The sequence below is a fragment of the Mus caroli genome, unplaced genomic scaffold (assembly GCF_978045245.1).
Source record: "Mus caroli unplaced genomic scaffold, Mus_caroli_1 scaffold_2, whole genome shotgun sequence".
NCBI classification, from domain to species: domain Eukaryota; kingdom Metazoa; phylum Chordata; class Mammalia; order Rodentia; family Muridae; genus Mus; species Mus caroli.
In genome coordinates, this window is record NW_028227257.1 from 164,264,172 (window position 1) to 164,292,064 (window position 27,893).

General features: G+C 37.8%; 1 protein-coding gene across 4 annotated transcripts in view; it reads right to left on the reverse strand.

The window, feature by feature from the left end:
- The window catches only part of Plxdc2 (plexin domain containing 2), a 395,182-nt gene that overhangs the window by 177,026 nt on the left and 190,263 nt on the right, over positions 1–27,893 (reverse strand). For all 4 annotated transcript variants that reach the window (XM_029470933.2, XM_021154117.3, XM_021154114.2 and 1 more), the window contains one exon: positions 15,428–15,497. In XM_029470933.2, the coding sequence (XP_029326793.1) occupies positions 15,428–15,497 (70 nt within the window). The remainder of the gene's footprint in view (positions 1–15,427; positions 15,498–27,893) is intronic.

A 27,893-nucleotide genomic window follows, 5' to 3' on the forward strand; every position in this document is an offset into this window, starting at 1 on the left:
CATGGCAGTGGAGCTGACTGGTGCAGCAAAAGCAGAGAAGCAACTTCCCCTCCCTGTCCACATTCACTTCCTTTACCATAACTCTCACCAGGCCTGGCCAGAGATTTCCATGGAAAGCCTCTGGTAACTCAGGCACACATTCTTCTCTCATCATTCAGCTTTCTTTTAAATGTGAAGCTACAAATTTTCATTTGCCTTGGGGATGTCAACTAAAAATAATTTAATAAATATTGTAAACATTTGTCCCCTCCACTGAGGCTATATAAAATAAGCATTGCAGAGAAACTCAGGACCAATACTGAGTCCACACAACAGGGAACTCATGTCAGAAGCAAAGGTAAAGTAAATTTGAAACATCTCCAGACCACATCAGGGAAGTATTTGAATCTTTACTCTCTGACTCACTGCTATTTAAGTAATTTTGATTCATAAGAAAGGGATAATGAGCCAGGCGTGGTGGCGCATGCCTTTAATCTCAGCACTTGGAGGCAGAGGCAGGCAGATTTCTAAGTTCGAGGCCAGCCTGGTCTACAAAGGACAGCCAGGGCTACACAGAGAAATCCTGTCTGAAAAATACAAAAGAAAAAAAAAAAAGAAAGAAAAGAAATGGATAATGATTTATATACCTGTTCTCTAGAAGTTGTACATCCCCTGCCCCCATTTCTGCCATTCTGTGCAGGCAGAAATGAGCTGCATTATATTGAAGCGGAGGCAGCAAGCAGTTGCTCACATGCCTGGATCAAAGCACCTTCTTGGATACACTGGGAGGGCTCAGGGTTATATCAGAAGTAGTAGGAAAACCATTACTGGAAAGATTCTAATGAAATTAACCTGGGACATGGAAACCACAATCCAATCACAGAAACGCCAACTTATTTTTCCTTTAAAACCAACTGGAAATATATTGCCCCTGTTTTTAAATTATCTACTTCATTAGGTTAAGAAATTGCTTTTTCATTGCTAGCAAGCAGCTCTTCATCAGGGGTAGTGTATCTGAATGCCAAAATGCTAAGGCTTAAATATTTAAACTGCATCTATTGAAAAAGGAAGGGAAATCACTTGAGGTTAAAAGCTGCTGGTGACTCTACTTTCGCAGAGTTTGACAAGTAGTTCAACACATATCTCCCCACACAGTATCGATGTTTACTGGCATGGAGTGAGCTTTTCTCTCCAAGGCAAATGGAAGGACAGTGATGAGTATCACTTTGCTACGTGGAAACGGATAACTTTTAAATTAAAGTGCATTATTGAACCAGTCAAACATCTTCTGAGTCACCCATAGTTCCTCAGCAAATCTACCCAAGTAGGCACAGGAAGGTTCCTTCTCCAGGCCCATAATTTACCATTATGGTAAATTTTCAAAAATCTCATATTGATTGATGCCTTGGCAAAATTCTAGGTGTGAATAACTTGCTTAGGCCTGACACTAACAGAAGCAGGGTGGATTCCCATCAGTAAAATTGTTTGGGAACATCACAAGTAATAACCTAAAACAGCAAAATTACAGCTTTCCTAATGATACTTTTAATATCTTTTTGTTCTTATTTTTGCCTGTATCATATTAGTGGATCACAGGAGTTCTTTATTAGTTATTAATTTATACTTAATCTTTTAAATTTTACCTTAAGTTTGTGACCCATGAGGATCAATACAGAGTGCTTTAACCTTAAGTGATTTTAGTAACGTAGTTAAGTTACTTCGACCAATGTTCACAGCACTTCTCTGAAATACTAGAAGCACCATGGCTTGAGGAACTCCTACACATGATTGTGAAAGAACAGAAAACTCAAGCAATACAGTTGTGGACCATGCTGCCAGAAAAGGCTGGCCAATGGCTGCCAGGTGAGGAGGAAGAGGCATTTTCTTTACGGAGTAACCATTGGTAAGGTGACTGCTCTTAAGTACATAGCCTCCAGCTCATGCTCATAACAGAATCCTAACTAAATTCAGTGAGTGAGCCCCACACCAAAAGATATGGAAGAGGAAAAGTTACTAACTGGGCAGAAGTAGGTAAGCAGTCATGTAAGGGGTCAGAGAGAATGGTTAGGATGGTCGTAATATACTGCATATACATGTGAACTTACTGATAAACACATATTTTAAAAGTCTCATTTGCCCCATTTTTATTGTATGCAGATAGCTCATAACCATAATGTTTAATTAAAGAAGCCATGAAAACGTTACTTTGTACTTAGGTAATGGTGGTGGCATATAGACAGAGATAAAGAGAGAAAAAAAAACATTCATAAACATCTTAGACTTGGGAATTCAGTTAAGGGTAAATTCCAAGATGGACTTCTCAGGCACTAGCTATATTTAAATACTATAAGAACACAAAGCCATGAAACAAGTATATGCTCCCAGCAAAAACTCTGGGAAGGATGACACTAGCCAGAGGTGACATTGAGTTTTCTAAGAATTGTGCTGTGTGTTCCAAATGTTGACCTGGCTTCAAACTGTAAGAAGAGAGAGATTGTGTCCTATCAGGAGAATGGGTAGCACTGCTTCTTCATACACTGTAGGCAGCTGGGGTTGAATTTATTTGGAAACTCTAATCGCTTCCTCTGAGGAGTGGGTAAGTGGGGGAAACACCCTCATAGAAGCAGGGGGATGGTGGTGCATGGGATAGGGGGCTTGCAGGGGGCAGGGACCAGGAAGGGGGATAACATCTGAAATGTAAATAAATAAAAGAAATTTAAAAAGGAACAGCAACAACCACAACCACAACAACAACAACAACAAAACCTTAACATAGTCCTCACTGAGCACACAAAATCTCCTGTTTCTGAGAGTATGTTTTGTCCCCTTAGGCATGCACGGTAAACATGAGACTCACCCAGGGAGATGGTGCGACTACATGCCTGGGTCCTCCTGCCGGAGTCAAAATAAGGAGTGACAGAATCTTGAGGTGGCTCTGAGGGGGCCATTTATCCCCCCTTTTCACAGCAGCATTCTTTTCCAAAAAGAAAGCTCCAAGCACTAACTAAAAGTGTAAATCTTACACATTTTGAAATGGGAAACAGCAGAAGTATGTCTCTTTTATTGACATGAAGTAGTAACCCCATCGTCACGGTCTGTTTGCTGGGGAAAAACTGAACAAATGTTTCCTGGGTTCATCCCTCTGCAACCCCACCTGCTAACCAGATGACTTGACCCCTTGTCTCTCCTCCATGGAAACTCTCCAGCAGCCACAGGTAGGGGGCCCAGACAGGCATATTTTAAAAAGGCAGCCTAGGCAAAGGTTGGGAAGGATCTGTTTTTCATTCGAGCTTCTATCAGTTCTGGGCCAGCCACTTGCTAAGTTGGAAAAACATGGTTGCTCTTGAGTCTATAAAAATAAGATTGTTGAAAGAAAGTATGAACTGAACAGTTGCTACTCCTTTTAGAACAACTGAGAAGAGCCTCGGAGTAAGGTGCGTAAAGAAACACTGTGGAGAAGCACTCTGCATGAAACAACCTGTGATCTCTGCAGAGTCAAAAATGTGCGCTTCTGAATGTGACCAGAAAAGTTTAACATGTAACAAGACAAGGCATAAAATGCCACTTGGGTAATACTGAAAGTATACAGAATTCCTACTACTGCTAGTTCACAGAGCCACAGTGAATGCAACTCCTTCCTTGTGATTGATTTCCTCAGCACCATAAGTAGATGGTCCTGAAATACCTCTTCTTGTGTGTCCTTGAGAATGTGGAATGCAGAGGTAATTACGGCCAGCATCTGAAGCCAGCTCCACTCTGTCCAACAGTTATTTATTAAAGACAGCTAATAGCCATCTGCTGTCTCATCTAGCTGTCCTGTCTGGAGAATCTGTTGGTGTGAATGTGATTCTTCTTTTCCTGCATTATACCTTAGCTCTGAACCATCACTACGAAGTGGCCACCTACCCACCTTCTGTATGGAGCGTCAGTTACTGAAAACACCTCTCCATGATGGGTGACCTTCACCTGTCACTACCCTGCTACAAGGCTTGGTGCCATGTTCTGCTTTTCAGAGATTGACTATTGTTCCTCAGAGTCCATCCGAAGACCAAACACAAAGGACCAAGAAACTGTCATAAGCTAAAGAATCTCTTTGGTCCAAGACCTCTTTCTGTCTAGAGCTTGGACTCCGCCCTAAGCTACCTGTACATCCAACTGAAAACCTCTCCAGATGACAACACATTTGAAATCTCGTAATTTATAATTCACCTCTGCTTTTCTCTGAGATCCATTTGTGAAGCCCTGATTGTTGGTGCTACTTCAGAAAATGTGTAGGTACACCCACAAACTATTCACATGTTCCTATGTCTAATTAGAAAATACTCATAAATGACTATCTTTATAACAGAATAGTGGCTGGTAGCTTAGGAATGTATGTTAATTAAATGTAGAGTTTTGTGCTGATGGTGATGTGACATATATAAAACATGAACTGAAAAGCATCCTTCTGCTTCCTTTATTAGGACTTTTAATAATTTGTTAAAAGTTCCATTTAGCATAGGGGACTTTATATGCATTAAATACATGTATGTTTCATGCTGTCAACGGCACTGTATTTTGAATATGGGATGTACCACACCCTGTGCTTAGCTATTGAGTACTTGGTCCCCAAGTGGTGCTATTTTGGCTGACTGTGGAAAACATCTAGAATGATGGGATGATTTCTGCATGAAGGAGGTCATGGGACCTGACTTTGGAACTCATTAATTGCCTGAAGTAACTTTCTTGCTCTCAGCTGTGGAGGAGCAATATCCTCTACCACAAAGTCCTGTTTTCATGATGTGTTGCCCAAACTCATGGGACCAAGCAATCATTAACTGGACTTTCTAAGAACATGATCCAAAATAGGCATTTCTTCATTCAAGCTCTGGCAATTATTTAGTGACAGTGAATGGTAACATTAATTACCAGAGTGATATTCATTAATCCCTCACAGCATATATATCTAAGTAACATTCTTCTGCATTCTCCTAAATATACACAAAGTGATTTTATCCCTTCTAACATGTTCAAAGGTTATACAATAATGTGTTTAACTTGAATATCCTTAGTGACAGGTATTCAGTTACTATTTATATTTTTGCAATGTCCAGCCTTATTTACATCATTCAAACATGTGCTGCTTAAAACATTTTCTGACCAGGAAGTGGTGGCACATGCCTTTAATCCCAGCCCTTGGGAGGCAGAGGCAGGCAGATTTCTAAGTTCAAGACCAGCCTGGTCTATAGAATGAGAACCAGGACAGCCAGGGCTACCCAGAGAAACCCTATCTCGAAAAACAAAGAACAAACAACTCCCCCTCAAGAAAAACAAAAACAAAAAAAAACCACACCAACAAATAAAAAAAAAAACCCACACATCTTTTGAATACATTTTTATAAGCAGAAATCACAGCTTATATGTACATAGGTACATAATTTTTGTACATTTCCCTGCTTATTATGTAATGTTTTATTTCTCTCCCAGAACCCATGTGTCTTACTACCCTGAAAATTATTTGCCTGTTCTGTTTCTTTGTTACTCTAAGTTGTGGATATATCTACATATCTATACTTAGAAAATTGTAAAATTAATTAACAGACTGCCATTCATAAATCCCTTACTGCATATATAAGTAACATTCTTCTATATTTTCCTAAATATACACTAGGTGATTTCATCCCATTTAATAGCAGCAAGGCTCATATACATATGTGTGTGTGTTTTGTGTGTGTGTATGTGTATGCATGTGTATGTATATATGTATATGTATATATATCTACTTCCATTTGAGGTTCTTGAGTTTTCAGAAATTCTTGTTGTGTACATTTTATTTTTGTTGGAGACTACTTATTCCTGTACATAGCTAAAGAAATTAATACGAATACATCTATTAACCCAGGCTTTTCCACACTTGATCTTATAATCAGCTTTGAATCCAGTTTGATCATGACTGTGTATCTGAGTAAATATATAAATAGTGGTATAGTTTTGGTACCCTGTCTAAATACCTGCTAATAAAGAACTTATTCCTTGGAGGAGAAACAATGTGATGTCATACATTTCCTACAATGTGAGGACATGGACATAATAAAGTCATGCCCCAAAGAGAGGGTAGAAGAAGAAAAACATTTATTTAAGACACCTAAAGTATGTGTTTGTAACCTTCTCACCTATACCACATAAACTGGTGGACATATTGCACTACAGTGGTAATTGACCCACACACTTGCAATCTGATCAGCTGATATATGCATAAAGAGACAAACAGGCAGAGAACATGCATACTGTCTCAGAGTCTTCAATCCCATTTGCCTGATTACCCAGTGCAACATATTCTTTTGCCCATTATTTGTCTGGATATGATCCTTCCCTTTATCTTCTGTAGATGGTACAACTCTACTGATTAGTCCTGACTATATAGTAAGATCTCTAGGTAGCAGCCATGGAAACTTCCCAGCTTCCTTTGGTCAGTTATTTCCCTATAGAGACTATCTGCGTTTTGGTCATCTTCTCTGAATGTCAGGAATTGTTCTGTAACCCTACGTGTTTTACACACACACACACACACACACACACACACACACACACACAATCACACGCACACAATCACATGCACAATCATATATACATTACACCCACAGTCATACACTCACATATGCATCATCCTATATACAAAGACAAGACACAGTCAAACACAATTGCATCCAAAATGATATACACATGCAAGGTGCATGTATACAATCATATACATACAGACACAGAGGGAAAGGGAGAGGGATGCCCATTTACTGTTGATGTGTAATGTATGATCTTAAACTTAATGCTAGTACTTAAGATTTGAATAGTATAACCCATTTTTCCTCAGCCAGGGCTCTATGTGAAGTGGGATTATGTGACCAATTTCTGCCAGTGAAACCAGCACACCTAGTGAATTTATTATCATCCAATAAATTCTGACATTGCGGAAAGACACAAACTCTTGTCTAGGTTTTTGACATAGTACTGCCAAGACACCAATTACAGGACATTTTCTTCCATCATATTTGCCTTCAGTACAAACTTACATTTCAACACTACCACAAGTTTAACTCAAAATATTTCTGTAGCCCTCAGGCGAGGCAGATCAGCAATGTACTGAGAGGCCATCACAATGATCCCATTAGTGGTAGCGAACACAGTTATTAGACCTATTACTTTTTATATGTCTGAGTTTTAGGGCTTTAGAGGATGAAATAAGAGTTGAATTTTGAACAACATTTATGCTATATCTACTTGTTTTCTGTGATATTAGAAAAGTCACTTTTAGAAAAAGAAAAGATAGTGCTGACATAATAGACAGATGCAGAAATTTATCTCCTAACTCAAAGTCAAAGCCTCACATGTACTGTTATTCCCAGTTTTGTGTTGAGGTTTCAGTCTTCCACACATTTTGAGTCATATTGTGAAGAACACAATGAATCTCATGTCTAATAAGGGCGTCTTGCAGGCATCCAAGGTAGAGCTCATGCTGTCCGTATTCTCAGTTTTGTCTTAGCTGGCTGTGACTGATGATGTCTCAGCAATTGCTTGTCATAGTCTAAATTCTCTCTTGGCAAGATTTTTGTTCAACTTGGTATCATAATGGAAACCAAAGGTTTCCGATGACAGAAAATGGAATGAAATACCTTTTAATTGGTTTTTATCAATTTCCATATTTTATTAGAAAAACATGGATTTGTAATTTAATAGAACATTTATAGCAAATGCATAATTTTGACCTTAAATGAAATAGAAATAGTTTAATCTGGAGAAAAAGATGAATGGCCATTGCCATCAAAATATTTCTACCCCAAATACTATTTTTTATTATGGCAACAGTTTCATAACATTGGCAGTTATAGAACATAGGAAGTTATATATCAAGAGAATTTTCACAAACATTGGTAGAAATACTAAGGAGTAGTTACAGTCAATTGAGGAAACTCATAATATAGGTCTGCGTCGGTAGCTCATAGCACTCTCACCTTGGGTTGGGGGGATCTAGGAGTTATTCCTATGCTTTAAAATGATTTGCTTCATGGCTTCAGGATGTTAGGTCACACATGGGTATGGACAATGAATGGTTGCTTAGAGATTCTGGGTTAGCACCAAATTAATGTAATGCTGAATATTCCAGATGTTCTGTCAACCAGCCCTGCAGAAGGTTTAAAATCATTGGTCCTTCCCTTCCTCAGAACTTTGGTTCATAGAGCAAAAACTACCACAAGAATCAAAATGATGTATGTAACCGCCTGTTTATTAATTCCTGTTACACATTGATAACCTATGAAATCAGAGTTAAAATTTCAAGATTCTACTGACAGACACTACAAAATTGACAATTTAAAAAAATTTTGAATATGAACTAACCAGTACCCCCAGAGCTCATGTCTCTAGCTGCATATGTATCAGAAGATGGCCTAGTCAGCCATCATTCAGAAGAGTGGCCCCTTGTCTTGCAAACTTTATATGCCTCAGTATGGGGGAACGCCAGGACCAAGAAGTAGGAGTGGGTGGGTAGGGGAGTTGGGGGGGAGGGTCTGGGGGACTTTTGGGATAGCATTTGAAATGTAAATGAAGAAAATACCTAATTAAAAATAAATTAAAAAATTATTTTGAGATGGAATCTTGGTGTGGCAGAATTTCTTCACAGAAAGTCAATGAATGTCATTTTGATCTGCACTGAGAAATGGGATATGTATCTAGTAGAATGGACATTCTGAATTAGCCACATAACCATATTTTTCCATATTGTGAATGGATAAGATCACTTAAGTCAGCCTTTAAAAGTTAGGCATGTGCATTAGTTAAATTCCTAGAGGGAAAGCTAATAATGGCACTTTAGTAGAACCTTATAGAAAAGCATTATTAAAGAAGGTAAGACTGCAGTAAAAATCACAATAATGGTATATACTATTTACACTGTATTTGCTATTAAATATCTATCAGAAACATTAGTGGTCTTTACAAAAATTGTTATAAGTTGGTGACTGTATTGTCATTTTTTACATATAAGGAAACCAAACTAGAGAATGTTGGTCATTCACTGAGGACTATATAGACACAATTGTCATCCCTATGGGCCTATACATCAAAGGTCTATCTTAATAATGGTGCAAGACTGGATTCCTCAATAATAGGAAGTTTATTTTCAGGCTGAGATAGATTTTGAGTTTATACATTCTAATTCACTATGAAAGTGGCCAGGTGTGTGACTATGATAGGAAGCCTATTTTGGTCGAATAGGGTTGCTCCGACGACATAGTAGAAAACTCTACAAGGGACAGAAAAGGGAGCCATGTTCCCAGAGTCAGGTGTCTGACACCACAGAGTCCCCAACTCCATAATTCTTTGACTATAAGTCAGGCAGACAATGTCCCAGGCTTCTAGCATTCTGGCTAGTCTACACCCCTACAGTTACCTGACCATAGCCAGTAGACTCCTCCCCACAGTAACCTGGCAACAGCAAGATAGCCCAGTCCACTATAAAAGGAGCTGCTTGGCCCCTCCTCCCTCTCTTTAAGCTCTCATATTTCTTACTATCTAGCCCTCCTCTCTCTCCCTTCTCCCCTCTCTCCCTGTGGCCATGGCTGGCCTCTCTCCCTCTTTCTACCTTCTCTCTTTCCCCCTGCCTTTCTACAATAAAGCTCTAAAAACATTGACTGTCTCTGCTCATCAAGGCCCAGGCTTGAATGATGGGATAGGCTTTCTCCCAAGGAGCCCCTATCATAAGGAGCCCTCCCACCAGAAGGTCTTCCTGGGCTGCAGCCACCTACTGGACCAAGGACTCTCGCCCGCTCTGGGATCATCCCGCACCCCCCTATCTCCCTGCCCTCTACTCCCTTCAGCCTTGGGGCTGATAAGCCCTGACCCCGGGTACCTCATTCTGTTCTCAACTCTTCTGCGGTGTCCATCAGTGTATGGCATGCCTGAAGCTGGGAACCTGGTGCCTAGGCCTGATCCTTGTCCATCACCTCCCGAGCTGGGGTCCATGGCTTCACACAGCTAGACACCCACCTGGGGCAACGTGAAAAGTGTGTGGCAGTCTTCCATGTCTGCCTGCCCAGAGTGCGGGAACTCTAGGGGGGCACAGGTTTTCTCCCACTCCCTTTATCCCTCCTCTCCCGCTCAGCGCCCACTGCCCCGCAGCCAGGATCTGTCAACCTTCTGCTGTTAAAAGTCCTTTATTTTCCAGTGTTGAACAGTGTCATGCACAACACACTGTCACTTTACTGATTTAAACAGACTCATTTTGACTCTCTTTGTAACTGGCTGATGTATGTATGCATTTGTGTGATAGCATTATTTAACTGACTTACTGCTGCCTGACAATTAGAGCATGCAAGAGACTATGGCTGCCAGTGTTTCTCATAAAGCCTAGATCACAGGACATAGAGGTGCTTTCCAGGGATGAAAGTTTCTAAGTGCACTCTTTTCTGAAGCAGTCTTTCCTGAGGTTGCTTCTGTAATGGATGAAACTGTCCATGGGCACTCTGCTTTCTATTCAAGGGCACACTTCAGGTGGTCACCTCTGAGCCTGTCTCCCATTCATGGCTTGTCCACTATGGGCTCATAAATCCTCTCTGTTCCCTTTGTGTGGAATTACCCATGTTCATGATTGCTTATCATACTACAGGCTTAGGTCTAACTCTGGGGGTGGGGATGGGGATGGGGGTGGGAATCACCCTCCAGACCTTTCATTTCTCTAAACACCCTACTATACCCCACTTCAGAAAGCCAGAGCTAATGAAACACAAATGTCCAGAGCAAAACCACAGACACTTGGGAATAGGCGATTCATACCGCTGCAGAGAAAGGAAACCTGGTAATGTTGAATCTGCTGATGTTGCTGCTGACACTAGATGGCTTAGGGGAAGAGTAAATTACCCAAGAGGACTGTGGAAATGAGATTGTGGATGTTTGCAGGTATATCTCAGAGAACCACTCAGATGGAGCACCTAGGACAGAGCCCTATTTGTCTTTCTCCCTGGACATCCTTGAGACTTAAGCTTGTTACTTTAAATTGGCACCTTGAATTGATTTGTTTCTGCTCAATATTTGTGCCTTTACTGTATTCTGCTATTGCACAGATACTGGAAGCTTGTGATCTCTGCTCTCTATTAAAAATCTTTTTAAAGGACCCAATAATGCCTCTCATTTTCACTGCCTGTTTTTGTTGTTGTTGTTGTTGTTGTTGTTTAGGTTTTACCTTTGGATCAAGATGGGTCAGTGCTTATAAATCATCATGAAAAGAATTAATCCCCCTCCCCCTCTCCCCTGAAAGCGTTTTAGTCCTGCGATTAATCAAGTATCCTGAAAAACCGTGAAGTATTATTTGCAACTCAAATTAAAATATTAGTATTTGAAGACACGAAGAAAAAAATGACAGAAAACTTAGTAATATACTTGCTAATAGCCCAATAAAGACAACAGGTAATACTTTAGTTTTAATATATATTGTAGAGGATCTAAAGCACACATAAATGATTATTAGCCTGGCATAAAAGAATAAACTATTCAATTTAATATTACACAACTCAGAAAGTAAGATTGTGGTTTGATTGACAGGAGCATTCATGAAGAAAGAGAAGGGGATTTGCAATTCCCATTTTTGCCTGATTTTTTTAATGTTTACATATTAATTTTCATATAGTAAAAATTCATTATCTAACAGTAATTTTATGTTTAATAGTTATATAGCAATTGGATGAAGTACGTGTACAATTTTTAAACAGTGTTCAAAATGAAACATGAAGTTTGAAATTTATATAGAAACAGAAATTTAGTACATTCAAAGACGATAACGAGTATTCTTATTAGCTTCTTGATATATTTTATCTTTCTTTGACCATTAACTCCATGTTCACAATGCCATATACACTGACAACTGTTCGTGTAGTTCTGTATCTGGATCATGACACTTCTCCTTTTCTCTGTCACTCATGTTTTAATCCCAAATTCTTCATAATCACATACACCCATGATAGACTCTGGTTAAAATGCTCTTCCCTTGCTATTAAGGGTCACAGAAATAAACAATCTAAACATGAAAATATGTCAAATTTTAGATTAGTAGCCCAATAGCAAATAAAGGTAGACCTATGAAAGAAAACAAGCTATGAGATGCAAGCAGCAGGACTTAGCTGCGCCATTAATGAACATGTTCTTGATGATGAACAGCACAGAGGATTAACTTGGAGATAGTTGAAATACTTGCATACTAAATTATATTTTAAATAGAAAGATGAACAAAACCTTTCAGGTATTGCTGTCAGTGAACCAGAAAATAAGATAGTATTTTAAATTCATTTTTCTGCATTTTTTGTATGGATGATTGAAGCTTTTGAATATTAAAATGTTTAATAACTGAAGACTGTATTTTATGGTTATAATGATAGGCCTGGTATTTAGTTTAAATTTAAACTTTAAAATAAAAATGAAGTTTATTCATAATGACACATACATATATACATGACCATAGCAAAGATTTGCCATAATGAATTATGTATTTATCTTTGTTTTAAAATCAGTTTCTGAGTTGAATACAGTGACATGGAGAACACTCTTGGAATTAATATTAGATCTCAGTCTTAAATTGTGTGTGTGTGTGTGTGTGTGTGTGTGTGTGTGTGTGTGTGTGTGTGTAGAGTCATTAAAAAGGCATGGGAAAAATCTAATCTGCAAGGTAATGTGATAGGAAGTGTAGTTCAAAGCATTTGCTTTCTTTATTTACATAGCTTGTATTCACTACAAAAACATTCTACTTTGTTTTTTTCCTACATTGGATATTAAAAAAGAAGATCCTGTAGATACAATCAAGGATACATGACATTCAATACCATAAAAGTTAATGTCCCTACAGCCCATGTCTAGTAGTAATGGCTTCAAATCAACACTTTGAATTCCACTTTCACTTTCTATTCTCTTTCGACCCATCTATGTTGAGTGGCCTGTTTAAGATGTGTGATGACACTAGGTATTTGGTTTGTAACATCTCATTATTCACAAAGATCTACCACAGTCTGTGGTTCAGACCTCCAAACTCATAGCATATTTTATCATATATATTGCAAATAAGTAAAAATAAAATTAATTTTACAGAGAGAAAACTATGCTATCTAGTTTCTTTGCCATCTCTGCTCCTCCTCCCTGTCTTTGAACAGACCCAAGGCTGAGCAGATCACACTGAAGCTCCCAGGGTTCAGGAAAGAGGGGCCACTTAAAAGAGCTGTACAGAGAATAAGGTGGGTAGTTTCACCTACACAATTCCCCAGAGATAGGCTACAGCTGAAGACAGAACAAGCTAGAGAATACGAAGGAGCTAGAAGATTAGAACAGATTGCCAAGAGTTAGTTTGAAGCCAAGGGGAGCTGAGAAAAGCCAGATCAAATCAGTCAGCTTGGAGAGAAGTTTGAGCTACAATGGCTGAGTTGAATCAGCCAGTAAGAGTTCAGAAAGAGCTAGAAAGAGTGAGTTTATGCATCTGTAAGCTTCTGAGATGACAATTACATCTGGTGAATAAAAGTTACTTTTACAGGAAACACTCTGGGTTATGTTAAATATGTTGTGTTAGAAAACATATATGACATTTCTTCATTTTTAATGGGTGACATCATGATATCACTCATGGTTCAAAGGGTCGATCCTTCACTTTCACCTTTCTATTTTTACTCAGCCCTTAAATGTAACCAGTTAAAGGGCTGATTCTCTCTAACAGTGCATGATTGGTGAACTCCAAGGCATAATTCTAAGTATACTTTAAGTAAAATCTATTCTACCATATAAAAATTCAGCATCTCCAATGAAGATACTGAAGCCTTTGTTGAAGGCTTCACTTGAAGCTCTGAAGTCTTTTGTTTTTCACCAAATCAGCTCACATTTGTCTTTGTAGTTGCCCAACTTGACTCACCTGCCTTGGTTTGAACCACCAAATCCCTTAAGGTTCTCCCACAGGAAAACACAATACTCTTATAAGCAATTATACACACTGCATACAGTATATCTATACTGTAAACAATTATACAAACATCTATATCCACCTTGTTAAAGTTTGTCACATATAATTTCAGGACCGATGATTTAGAGATGATGTAAAATTGACCCAATTTACTTTTCTGATCTGCACTTTATTGATAAATATATCATTAATTTTACTCAAATCTATTTTGCTATTTCAAAAATGTCTCTTTGTCTCTTTTCTCCTTTGGGTATCACTCACCATGACACCTCTCCTGGACATATTGTTTCCTCCTCTTAAAATCACCAAATTGTGAAATATTCAAGGAAATATTTTAAATAAATCTCCACTGAGATTGGTAGAATGATTCCCATAAATGTATGAGCTTTAGCAACTGTGGGAATCCCTTAAATTTCTAATATTTAAGCAATTCCATATTTCCTCATTTCATTTCCCCCTGAACTAAAGATGCCTAAGGCAGAAGTAGCATAATTCACCTTAGCACAACATAGGTGTATAAAATCTTTTCCTTGTTGATATTTATAATAAAAAAATATTTTCCCTTGGTTTCTACCTAACTTCTAAGTATATAACATATTAAAATGCAAGAAGAACAAACCAAGCAGTTTTCATGCCATCCCAGAAACCAGCAATGATACCTAGAGAACAGACAACCTCAAATTCCTGTCACTTTAAGTTCATGTGTTCAAGACATTTCATTATGCCATTGCTATATATATGTGGAATTTCATTTGCTTTTATCTTCATAGTTCTATTAATTTTTGTTTACATCCATTCATACTTCTACTCCCTTTCTCCACCATCTATGGCTGACAGAGACAGTCTCATGTACTCAATTTATTCTTTCATCAGTTCATCATTATGAATACATCTTTAGTCTTTGAAACACAATGTGAAACATGACTTCTTCCTTCTTCAAAGAGTACTAGACTCAACACTAGACGTTTATATTTACAGAGGAAAGTGAAATTTTGAAGTCTGGATGTCAGAGTTTAAGACCCTCAAATTTGTCTGTTTACATAGGAGATATTAATTAAAAAATAAAATAATTTAATGTAAAGAACAGATTACTTTAGTGTGTATATCAATGTATAGTAACTACATATGATAAAAGAAAATTTTAAATAAGCCAACAACTCACTTGTATACCGTTTAATGCTATATCTATTTCATGCAATTCCATTTCACATAGTCTTACCATATTACCAAGAAGTGAGTTAAAACTTGGAAAAAAACCAAGGGGTGGAATTAAACCTGAAAATTTTAATTATAGTTTATTATTTCTGCTAAGATTTATTCTCAATATGTCTGTGCTGCAATTGGTTTTATTCAAACCAATGAATGTATTTGTGTTGCAAAGCAATCATTTTTCAAATAAATTTCATTTATCTTGAAAAGTGAGAAAATGAATCATAAAAACTGTAATGAAATTGTAGATATTTCTAGGTAACTACATAGAAAATGACTTACCTCCAGTTGCCACAGTGACTTCATTTAGAAAATGACCATAAAATGGAAAATCGAAGGACAGATTCACTCTCTGCAAGGAACAAAATCAAAATAGAAAAATCAATAATGTGCAAAATGGTAAATGTAAAATGGGGAGCGCTTCAATTAAAGTTAAATGATGTTTCTCTTTTACCCAATTGGTACTGCATTCCGTTGACCTTAAAAACTAAGTGTGGATGGTACTAAAGAATATGGTTTTGGCAATTTACCATGTCAAACATATGAAAAGAATAAAATTCAGTTATGGTTTATTGACATTTTTTCTAACTAAGAAGATTCTCTATAAATTTAAATTTTAAATCAACTTATTTTCTCTCAATTCTTATCACTGCTACTTCTTAATTTAACAATATATTTCTGCCATTTAATATGTAAGCTATTGGGGGGCTGTAACTTGTCATTTTTATCAGTTGATTAGAAAATGGTAGAACGTGATAAATGATGTGATTCAGTGAATGGAAATCAATGATAGGGCTTTTTGCACCATTACTGCTTCACCTATTAATTTTTTATACATCCTATAAAAATTGTAAATGACGGAAGATGAAGCATGGAAAGCGGAAGCCATCCCCACGTTTGTTTATTGCACTGAACTCTCCAGACATAGCATACTCTTTCCATTTTAGCAGCATTAAGTTATAGGATGAACAGCAGTTATGATAGAACTACTTGGATTTGGAATAGGGTAAATTGGAGAGGTTTGGGTAGAAAATTCCAAAGTCTCACCCTTTGCCTTCTTAAAAGGATCCTAAAACAATGACTCCTAGTATATGGGATAGAATGAATGTATTTTGTTTAACAATAATGTATATAAAACTGATAAAATAAAAAGAATAAAATAGCTCTTTGTATGTTTAAAACATTACAATGCAAGAAATAAGAAACATGTTATATATAAGGCATATAAGAGAAAATGACCTGAAATAAATAATTTTCTCTCTGTGTCTCTCTATCTCACTGTATGAATCTCTACTATAATCAATCTATTATTTATCATCAAAATATCTACCATCTCTCTGAATCTATGTATATATGTATTATTGATCTCTCTCTCTCTCTCTCTCTCTCTCTCTCTCTCTCTCCTCTCTCTCTGCTTATATTCATCTATCTCAATGTATCTATCGATGTATCTGTAAATTGTCTATGTATCATCTATCTACCTATCTATCTAACTATCTTTCTACCTATCTATGTATACACACACACATACACACACACACACTCAAAGAAAAGGTAAGGAGCCTGGTCAAAGCACCGAAATATGTGCAGCCTTGTTATAGTAAATGGTATTGTGTTTTTTAAAATCCCACCATTTACACAGTTTAAAGAAAAAGATACATATCGGAATTTATCTCTCTCCAATTTTGGAATTGATTGCCTTTTCAAATCTTTCAGAGATTTTTAATGAGCTATTTGGCACAGAGGTAATCATTCAGAATATACAGACTTTCAATTAGCTTTTTTTTCCTTTTCATAAAAGCCACATATTCCTAAGAAAAGTTTTTCATCACATTTAATTTGTGCTACCAGAAAAATAAAAATATTTCCAATGTGTCATTTGGGATGAGTGGTCACTGATAACATTAAAATGAAAGTAACAATACCAAATTGTTATGTCTGAAAGATGTCAAGAACAATTCTATGAAGGGACTTATCTGAGTAGAAAGTACCCAACCATTCCAATGTCTTCCCATGCTCAGTAGTAAAGTTGCAGTCATACTAACATTTTTTTTCTTTAAATATGTGTTACTAACAAACTCAGTTTTCATCCGGGATAATGAGAATCACATGGTATATATTTTCTGGGACACTTCAGTCATTTAACTGTCTTTGAGTTAGAACAAGATACATGGCAAATACAAAAGCTAAAGAGAATGAAATAGGTATTGAAAGAAAAGTTAAGAATCTACCTCCCAAGGTGAGGTAACTCAGACTGAAAAGGACATACATGATATTGACATGTACTCACTAGTAAGTGGATATTAGCCAAAAAAAAAAAAAAAAAAAAAAAAAAAAAAAAAAAAAAAGATGGAGTCCACAAAACTCAAAAAGCTCAACAAACTGAAGTGCCCAAGTGAGGACACCTCAGTCTCACTTGGGAGAGAGAAGAAAGCAATCACAAATTGGGAGGGAGGGAGGTACCTGGGAGGGAAAGTGAATGGGGTGGGGCTCTGAGAGGGTAACCTGATCTGGTATTGGGTAAGGGAAAAGGACTGAAGCCCTGAGGGCCAACAGAAAGAATGGAAACAGGCAACCTCAGGAAATAGAAGGTTGGGGGACCCTCCAGAATGCACCAGAGACTTGGTAGATCAGAGACTCCCAACACTCAAAGGGAGAGAGAGACCTTAAATGAAATGCCCAACTGTAAGCAGAGGGAACTTATAGAGCCCACCTCTAGCAGGAATACAGGACATCAAGTGAGGGATGGGGTTTCCATCCCACATTCACATCTCTGACCCATAATTGTTCCTCTTTGAAAGAATTATAGGGATGGAAATGGAGAGGAGCCTGAGGAAAAGAAGGTCCAGTGACAGGCCCAAAGTGGGATCCAGCTCAAGGGAAGGTCCCCAGGCCTGACACTATGACTGAGGCTATGGAGCACTCACAAAAAGGTATCTACCATCACTGCCATCCGAAAGACCCAACAAGCAGCTGAAAGAGTCAGATGCAGATGTTTGCACCTAACCAATGGACAGAAGCATCTGGACCCCCCCCCCCGAAATCTCTCAAACACTGGACCACCAAACAGACAGTATATACCAGCTGATATGAAGTCCCCAACACACATACAGTAGAGGACTTCTGGGACATTCAGAGATGATGCACCTAACACTCAAGAGATTGGAGGCCCTAGAGAGTTTAGAGGTCAGGTGGAGTAGGGAGTGGAGGCATCCACATGGAGACAGGGTGGGGTGGGGAGGAGGTGTGAGACATGGAGCAGTCGGAGGGTGGATTTGGAGGTGGAGTGGGGAATGGAATATGGAGTATAAAAAATAAATTAAAAATAAAATAAAATTAACAACAACAACAACAAAAAGAATCCATCTTCCTCAAGTGTCACAGTAACGTTGAACTACTCCCTCTTAAAAAGAAAAAATTACTTACCTATTACCATGGTACTCTCTACCCTGTATAATAGCTATGTACAGAGCATTTAGCAAATGCTAGCATCTGAAAGGCTGCTAAATGTATACATCCCTCTTCTCTCACTTCTGAAAGCCCACTGTAGACACTGCTTTCCTCTCAGATGCCTTGCTTCCAGTTCATTTTGAATGCTACTGTCTGTCATCACCTTGCTATCTTGTTCCAAAATCCATTAGTTTCCATTTTTTTGTCCCAGAAAATAAATAACACATACTAAGATTCACTTAGCTAAGGCCCCACACTTACTCAAACCTATGACTGGGCAACTCTCTCAGTCTAGTCCTCTTCATGCCAGTCACAATCTTCAGCTTCAGGTTCTTCAAAGCCAATACTCTTACCCTTTAACTCCAGTCATGGTTTCTATAGTTTGTCAAATGTCAAGTCTGAGTTGTGTACCCATTTTAGTCAAACAAAATATAATGACTGAAGGAGATTCTTAAGAAAACAAAACAAAAAACAAACAACAAAACCAAAGAAGAAATGCCATGTGGGCTTGGAAGTTACTCAAATATCAGAAAAAGCTTCTCATTAGTGGTCCTTAAAGAATCAACAGTGGCTACTAAGGACGAGATTTCAGAGTTCTTCCAATGTTCCTTAGCACATGCAGGTCTTTCCCAGAAAAAAATCATGTGTCTGTTTAAACATCTACATGTCTTTACAGTCTTGTTTTACAACCATTTCAGAGTGAAAGCTCATCAGAGGGAGAGTGATTAAGTGTGGCTCAAGCAGGAACTTAAGACTGCCCTTAGGATTTGATTCATAAAGGCAATGATCTCAACTGGTGAGATATTAAAAACAAAACGATAGTAGAAACATAAAGGCGAAATTAAGAGAATCATTAGTTTCCTACCTAAATGTGTGCTGTAGTAAGGCAACAATATAAATTGTTAAGCATTAGAATTTCATCAAGTGCCTTCAAGTCAAATGATTATATATTCAATGTAAGTACCTATAACTAATTAGATTATTATTTTCCCCAGAATTATATATAAAAGAGGTGTCAGACAAGGATAAGGGGAAGGTTTTGTTTTTTTTTAATCATGTTTCATCCTTCATTTGTCACCTTATATATAACCGGCAATAAATCTAGGACCCTGAGTAAGACAATACCAGAGCTTCTACGAGTCCACTTAGTGGTGAGGAGAATATCACAGGATATATAATAGAACTATATGCAGGAGAGTATCACAAAGAAGTGCCATTTGAGCCCAAGTTCAGGGAACCAAAACTGACTCTTTAAATAGGAAGCACTGTAAGTTCTTCACATAGACCTTAAAGTAAGACCCCAAGCTTTGCAACTACTAGAGGAAAACATCTGAGGAACCTTTCTAGAAAGGCGGTAACTTTCTGAATGGAATTTTCATTGACACAAATTTAATAGCAAAACTGGCACAGCACTAAACATTTACACAGGACAAAGGGAACAATGACCACAGTGAAGAAAAGCTGGCCTCCAGAATAGAAGAAAGCCCTCGACAGTAATTCAACCTGCTGATAATTACTTTCCAGAAAGTATAATGATGTCAAAACACTAAAAATCAAAAGATCAAGTAATCAAGCCAATAAATGAGAAAATCAACCAAAAAGATACTCTTTGTATAAGGAATGCAAATAGTTATTAAGTGCATAGAAATAAAGACATCGAATGTTTTAGAGAAAAGCAGCTAAAACCCTTGATACTACATCTCATTCGCCAGGCCAAATGGCTATTTCCTAGAAACACAAACAATAATAAAATATGCTAGTAAGGATATGGTAGAAAAAGTGGTATGAGCTAGGTATACCACACTTGGGTGCATACCTGACAGAATCTAAAGACAAAATACTACGAAGCTTTCTGAATGCCCATGTATATTGTAGCACTATTAGGATGAACCGAATTACAGAATCAGCCTAAAGCTCTCAGTAAATAAATGAATAAAGAAGGTTATATCCGTACACAATGACCATTGGGCTATTAAGAAGAATTGAATCACATTATGTGCAGGAAAATGGATGAAACTAGAGATCCGCATGTAAGGCAAAAGCCAGACTCAGAAAGGCAGATACCATGTGTTTTCCTGCACATAGGGAGTCTTAAAGAAAATGTAAATGTATAAGGGACAATAAGAGGAAAATAAAACAATAGGACCCAAGGGGGAAAGGTGATATCTGTAAGTAATCAGGGCAATAAATACAGTCTAAAACACATTATATGCATGGATGAGACTCAGTCTATGGGGCTGGAGAGATGGCTCAGCAGTTAAAAGCATTTGTTATCTTTCCACCTCACTCAGCTTTGATTCTCAGTACACATTTGGCAGCTTACAACTATCTGTAACTCCAGTTTGAGGGTATATAACACATTTAGGCCCCACTGGGCAATAGGCATGCACATGGTGCACACTCGCATACAGACAAGACAGCCCTACATATGAATTAAATGTATAAAATTTATAATAACCACCATTGTATAGTAATATATCCTAATTTTTAAAGGATCTCAGTGCATGGAACGCAGGAAAAAGACTACAGTAAATACAGTAATATACAGTAATAGATAAGTTCCACTTCGGATCCTGAAAACTGGGGATAAGGAATATGGTGACCATGTAGATTTCTAGCTGGAAGAGCGCTAAGCCACAGGGACGTGAACGAAGCTGATGGATGCGGGAGTAAAGGTCATTTCTGTTAACTGTAAGAACATTTGCTGTTACTAATTAGAATTGCATGCGTTAACTATGCAATAAACATTAATTCAAAGTGACCCAAAAGTGTCAGGGAACTCTTCTGCAACCCAAAGACTAGGGGAACTCTCAGCACCATGAAAAATAGTATACAGTAGCAACCACAAAATATCACACAGAAAACAGTATAATAAATCTACCTTAGACACTAAGCTATCCCAGGAAATATTTAATGTTAAAGGGGAAAATGATTAAGGGAAATGGCTACCTCAAGGCTCAATTAATGGATAAGTGGTCTAAGGGAAAACAAGAATGGACATGTCAAAGTATAGCATAAATGTTCTATCCCCAGCATTGACTATAATTTTAAAACTCAGAACTAAAATTTAAAGAGTATAAGAAGCATAATAAAAGAAATTAAATATCATAAGTGTCTTAGCTTTTATGGAAAGATGTGAAATTAGAATTTTCCAGACAAGCAAATGAATCATTGGTCTTATGGTGAAAGACAATTCAGGTACCATGTTTGAAGAGATTGTAGAATTATTGAGGGCAGATAATTCATTGTGAATTGAAGGCAGCTATAGCTATTTGTGACTATGGTTTTATAATCACATATCATGTTAACCTTATATGTGCTGTCCAAGATTAAGTTCTAAGGGGTTTTATCATGTTATTATATCATTTTGATAATAATGTGTACATGTGTGGGTGTGTGTATGTGTATATGCATATGAGTGCTGGCACCTGATCATGCCAGAGAAAATAGATCATTCTGGACATGGAGTTACAGAAAATTGTTAATCACCTAATATAGGTTCTGATAATAAAATTCTTTGCTCTTAACCAATGAGCACCATTGCCTGAAATCTAATTATAAGGCACATCTTTGACATGTCATTGAGTGAGACTTAGTTTTTAATTTTTTATTATTTTTTCTAGTTTTTGAATACTCTAGCAGGATTTTGTAATCAGAGTCACCTGAAATTACATGGTATCTGTTGGGTTAGTGGCTGTCTTAGGTAGGGTTTCTATTGCAGAAACAACTTGACTAAGAGAAAAATCAGTGAGGACATACTTCATTTAGCTTACATTTCCACATTGCAGCACATCATTGAAGAAAGTAAGGACAGGCACTCAAACAGGGCAGAAACCTAAGGTAGGAGCTGATGTAGATACCATGGAGAGGTACTACATACTGGCTTGCTCAGCTTACTTTCTTAAGAAACTGCTGACCACCCAAAAGAGGCTGGTTCCTCCCATATTGATCACTAATTTTAAAAGTACCCCATAGGTAAGGTCTTATGAAACATTTTCTCCTCCTTTCAGATAATTCTAACTTGTAACAAGTTGACAATAACTAGCCTGCATGGTCGCATTATGGCTTCATAAGCATTTAGCCTTGATGTCAAGAATCTCCTTGAAGATGTGATTACAAGGATCAAATGACCAAACGGTGTCAACATTTCTATTAAGTACAGATCCATATGGTTAATCGTATTGTGCTTATGAATGTCACCATATCAATATTTCATTAAAATTCATTTACTAAATAATTTTTTTCATTTAGTTCCTGATAAATTGCAGAAAATTATTGTGGTGTATTCTCTCAATATTTGCACACACTATCAATTGCTATTATAAGAAAGAATTAAACTAATTAAGGAAAATGTTTTCTAGTAGAATTTATGCCATGATACAGTTAATATTTCTGTACAATGAAAGATATGATGTTTCTATTTCTTTTGTTAGTTTTATATAACAAATATTCATAATTTTTAATTTTATTATTTTATACAATCTAGTCATCACACACACACACACACACACACACACACACACACACACACACTGTCTGCCCCGCCCTCCCACAATTACTTATCGCATTCCTCTTCCCCTCAGCCTTCAAGAGTAAGTCCCCTACCTCCACCTCACACCCCTGCCAGGCCTCCTCACTCCTTGGGGCCTCAAGTCTCTCCAAGGTTTGGCACATTTTCTCCCACTGATGTCAGACTAGGCAGTCCTCTGCTGTATATGTATCAGGGGCCTGGGACTAAGTGTATGCTGTCTGGTTGATGGCTCAGTATCTGAGAATATCAGGGGTTCAGGTTAGTTGAAACCTCTGGACTTCCTATGGGGTCTTCAGCCTCCTGCACTTCTTCTAGCCTTTCCCTAATCCAACCACAGGGGTTCCAGACTTCAGCCTAATCATAGGGTGTATGTATCTTTATCTTTCTCAGTCAGCTGCTTGTTGGGCCTCTTGGAGGACACCCATGCTAGGCTACTCTCCACAGGCACACCATAGCATCATTAATAGTAGCAGGCCTTGGAGCCTCCCCTTGAAATGGATCCCACGTTTCCTTCAGTCTCTTCTCCATTTTTATCCCTCCAGTTCTTCTAAACTTACATTTAGTTGATTTTTAACATTTCTTAGTATTATCTTTCTCTCGCATGTGCAGTTATAGAAATACATTCACCTATAAAAGGAATAGACATTAAAGACAGTGGAATGATATAAATATAATCATGTCCTTGCATTGTGTAACAACATTCCAGCCATCTACAAGCACAGATACAACAGCGGTCCCATATTTAACTCATCTATATACTTAACTCTTAACCTTCTCTGAAATTGTCAGTGACTGCATGACCTAAGGACACATTTCTCAGAATGTAGCACCTTTACTCAGTGATTCATGACTGTACAGCTGCATGGCTGGGAAAAGATAAAAGTGACGGCTGGTATGACAGGAAAATATTAAAGAGACTGAACAGAATATGGAGAGATGTGTATGTACTGACACCAGCAAAGCAAATGACTTTGAATTTAAAGTAGATTTTGCTCCCAGGCAACAAATGGTCCTCACACAATTTAAATGAAATGCTGGAACAGGCAGAAAAATTAATGACTTGTCCCATATAAAATTTGTAAAAATGGGATATTTTTACCAATTCTCGCATTATGGGAATGGTCAGCAGGATATAGGTTGCTAATCCAGTGACTGAGATAGTTGAACACCTAATTTAAAAATCAGAATGTCCACTTAAGGGAGCTGGTCAATATGCAGACACACAATCCTGGGAAGGCGACACTTTTCACAAGTACAACCGATCTATACGATTGATTTTCAGAGTTAGACATTATAACCTCTCCAGCATTTTTTGTCATCACAAACTAAAGTTTAATTAACTCTGGATATAATGCAACACTTATCAAGAGGAATATTCATAAACTTGGAAATGCAGCATACAAATGAGATTACTGCCTTGTCAGAATTAGAGATTAAGGAAATTATCACCGTGTCTTGTCTTTTTCTACCCGAACAAACAGTAATCGAGTGTCCAGTTCATGTCTGTAATGTACTAAATTGGAGGGGAATTTCACTGGAAGTCTCTTCAGGAATTAAACTCCACTGGAGTCTATACATTGGAGTCTGCAGAATATAGTATCTGTACTCCAATCTACTATGTCTCTACCTTAAAAGTAAAGCAAACAAAACAAAACAAAATCTTTCATAAATTTAAATTCCCACAAGCCATAAGAAATTCCTGAAATCAACAAGCTACACAGGACCCCTATCCAAGGTAACAGAAGCAAGAGACAAATGTTGGGGTTGGACTTGTTTTCGGAGAAGCGGAGCTTGCTAGAAAAAAAATCCCACAGAGCTGCCTATATGCCTGAGGATTGTGGACAAAACTGCAGTGTTTTAGCTTTCATGATTTCTCACTCATTCTAGGTACAGTTTTAATTATCCTTTGAGTTGTCCATGCCTCTGTAAATAACTGCTCAATACTCTTTTACACAATACAGTAAACCTGCTCGAACATCAAGCTGGACTTCAGTAGAATCTGACTTTACTCAGATCTGGATTCAGGAGATGGGAGCTAAAGTCCTGCATTTCTCATACATGTCCAGTCTTTTTGGTATTTTCTCTTTAAATTCATTTTGGAAAGGGAGGTCCTATGCACATATGTGATATTTGAAACTCTGAAACCATTGCTGAAAGGAAATGCTGACAAGTGTTTAACATGTTAAAAATATCAAGCAGATTGGTTTCTGGATAACATCATCTCAATATGTTTATTTGGTTGAACATACATTCCATGAAACTTTCCACTGAAAAGTATTAAAGAGCTGACTTGGGAAACCCTGTTTTTGACTGAATATAGCAGGAAACATTGCTGAACCAGTCCTGCATCAGTGATGCTCAAACAGGGCAGGGCAACAGAATTTTCCTATGAGTGTATTTAAAGCTCCACAATGCCATTCCTATTCTCAGTAGATTTCAGTATTCCCCTTAGAAAAGAAAGGTTCCATTTTTAAAGTTAATTATTTGCAAACCAAGTATTATTTTTAAAGTACAAAGCACCTAGAACATTGGGTCAGGTACTGTTTTAAGTAGAGTACAAGTGCTACATCCTTCTATTGTAGATTGTGACATCTACATTGTGACATATCATTGTGACAATCTTAGAACTTCAGAGTTGTTATTATTCCCATTTAACAAATGAAGAAAAATAAATATCACACTTAAGATCACACTTGTTGTTGGCAAAGTGCATACTCACATCCAAGCCATCTGTGGTAACTACACTGGTATAAAAGAATTCTAGATAGACATAGACTAACAGAAGTTTTATCTTTTCCTTTTCTACCATCATAGTCTGAGGGATCTGACTCTGGTCATCAGGCATCATAGACGGTAAGTACCTTTTACACATTGAACCTTTAGCAACATTCATGCATAGGAAAGATCAGTGGGACTGAATAGAAATGTATAGTGTTTACCTCATTTGGGACTTTCCAAAGGTGAGTATATATCTATCTAGAATTCTTTTATAAGTAGTCTCATTAACACTGTCTTCAATGAGTACCTTTGGTTTTATAGAGAGAATAGTGTCCCTCCCTGGTGAAAAAATCTCAATGCAGAAAAAAAAAATGTTTGTGGTGATGATGATGATGATGATGATGATATATGCTTCATCCAGGGAGTGGCACTATCAGAAGCTGTGGCCCTGTTGGAGTAGGTGTGGCCTCGCTGGAGTAGGTATGTCACTGTGGTCATGGGCTTTAAGACCCTCATCCTATCTGCTTGGAACCCAGTATTTTGTTAGCAGCCTTTAGATGAAGATGCAGAACTCTCAGCTACTCCTGTACCACAACTATCTGGATGCTGCCATGTTCCTGCCTTGATAATAATGGACTGAATGTCTGAACCTGTGAGCCAGCCTCAATTAAATGTTGTCCTTATAAGAATTGCATTGGTCATGGTGTCTGTTCACAGCAGTAAAACACTAAAACAATATTTAACAACAATTTAATATAATAAGCTCAGGCATGAATTTCAAGATTATTCCTTATTTTTATTTTATGTGTTTATGTGTATAACTCTGTGTGTGTGTGTGTGTGTGTGTGTGTGTGTGTGTGTGTGTGTGTGTGTGTGCGCGCGCGCGCGCAAGTGCATGTATACTACTTGTGTCAAGATGCCCAGGGAGACCTGAAGGGAAGCTCTGATTCTCCATAATCATCATTGTAGATGGTGGTGAGCCACAAGATATCGGTGCTGATCAACCATCTTAGCTCTTCTGACGAAACAGCAAGAACCCTGACATAGCCACTCTGTTTGTAATAGACAGAAACTCAAAACCTAGATGGCTCTCAATGGAAGATAGATACAGTACATGTGGTATTTCTACACAATGGAATACTTCTTAGCTATTAAAAAATCAGGACTTTATGAATTTCTCAGGCAAATGGGTGACACTAGAAGATATCATTCTCAGTGATGCAACCCAGACCGAGAAGTACATACCTAGTATGTACTCACTTATTTGTGGATATTAGCCATAAAGTACAGGATATTCATGCTATAATCAAAATACCCCAAAAGGCCAACTAATAAGAAAGGCTCAAAGGAGGATGGTTGAATCTTTCTCTCAGAAGGAGAAACCAAAAATATATTGGAGGTTGAAAGAAGAAGGGAACTGGGTGAAAGAGGTGATAAGAGATGTGTAGGGCAGGACAGGGGATCACATATAGGGCGAGCAGGGGAAAGAGAAAGGACATCGACTGGGGGCGGGTGGAATCTCTAGGATGGGACCTCAGAAGGGGAAAAGTCAAAGAGAGTCTATTCAGGCAACTCTAGCTGAGATTACTAGCATTGGTGACATAGATCCTGAAATGGCCACTTCTTTTAGCCAGAATGGACTCCCAGAGAAAGGATAAGAACAGCAACCCACCCATAAAACCTTCAATCCAAACGTGACATACAGGGACAAACATAGATTCGAGACTGAAGGAATGGCCAAGTAATGACTGCCCCAAATTGAGACCCATCCCACGGGGAAAATTAATTCCTAATAGCATTAATGATACTCTGTTATGCTTACTGACAGAAGTCTAACATGAATGTCCTCTAAGAGGCTCCCCACAGCAGCGAATGCAAAGATTTGAGCTTGGGAATTCTTACAGAAGAATTGAGAGAAAGATTGCAGGACCCAAAGAGGACAGGGAGTCCACAGGAAGACTAAAAATTTGAAGCAATCCTCAGATGAGAAGAACATCTAGAGTCATTACAAACCTTACCCACATTATAAAAGGAGTGAAATGAAGAGCA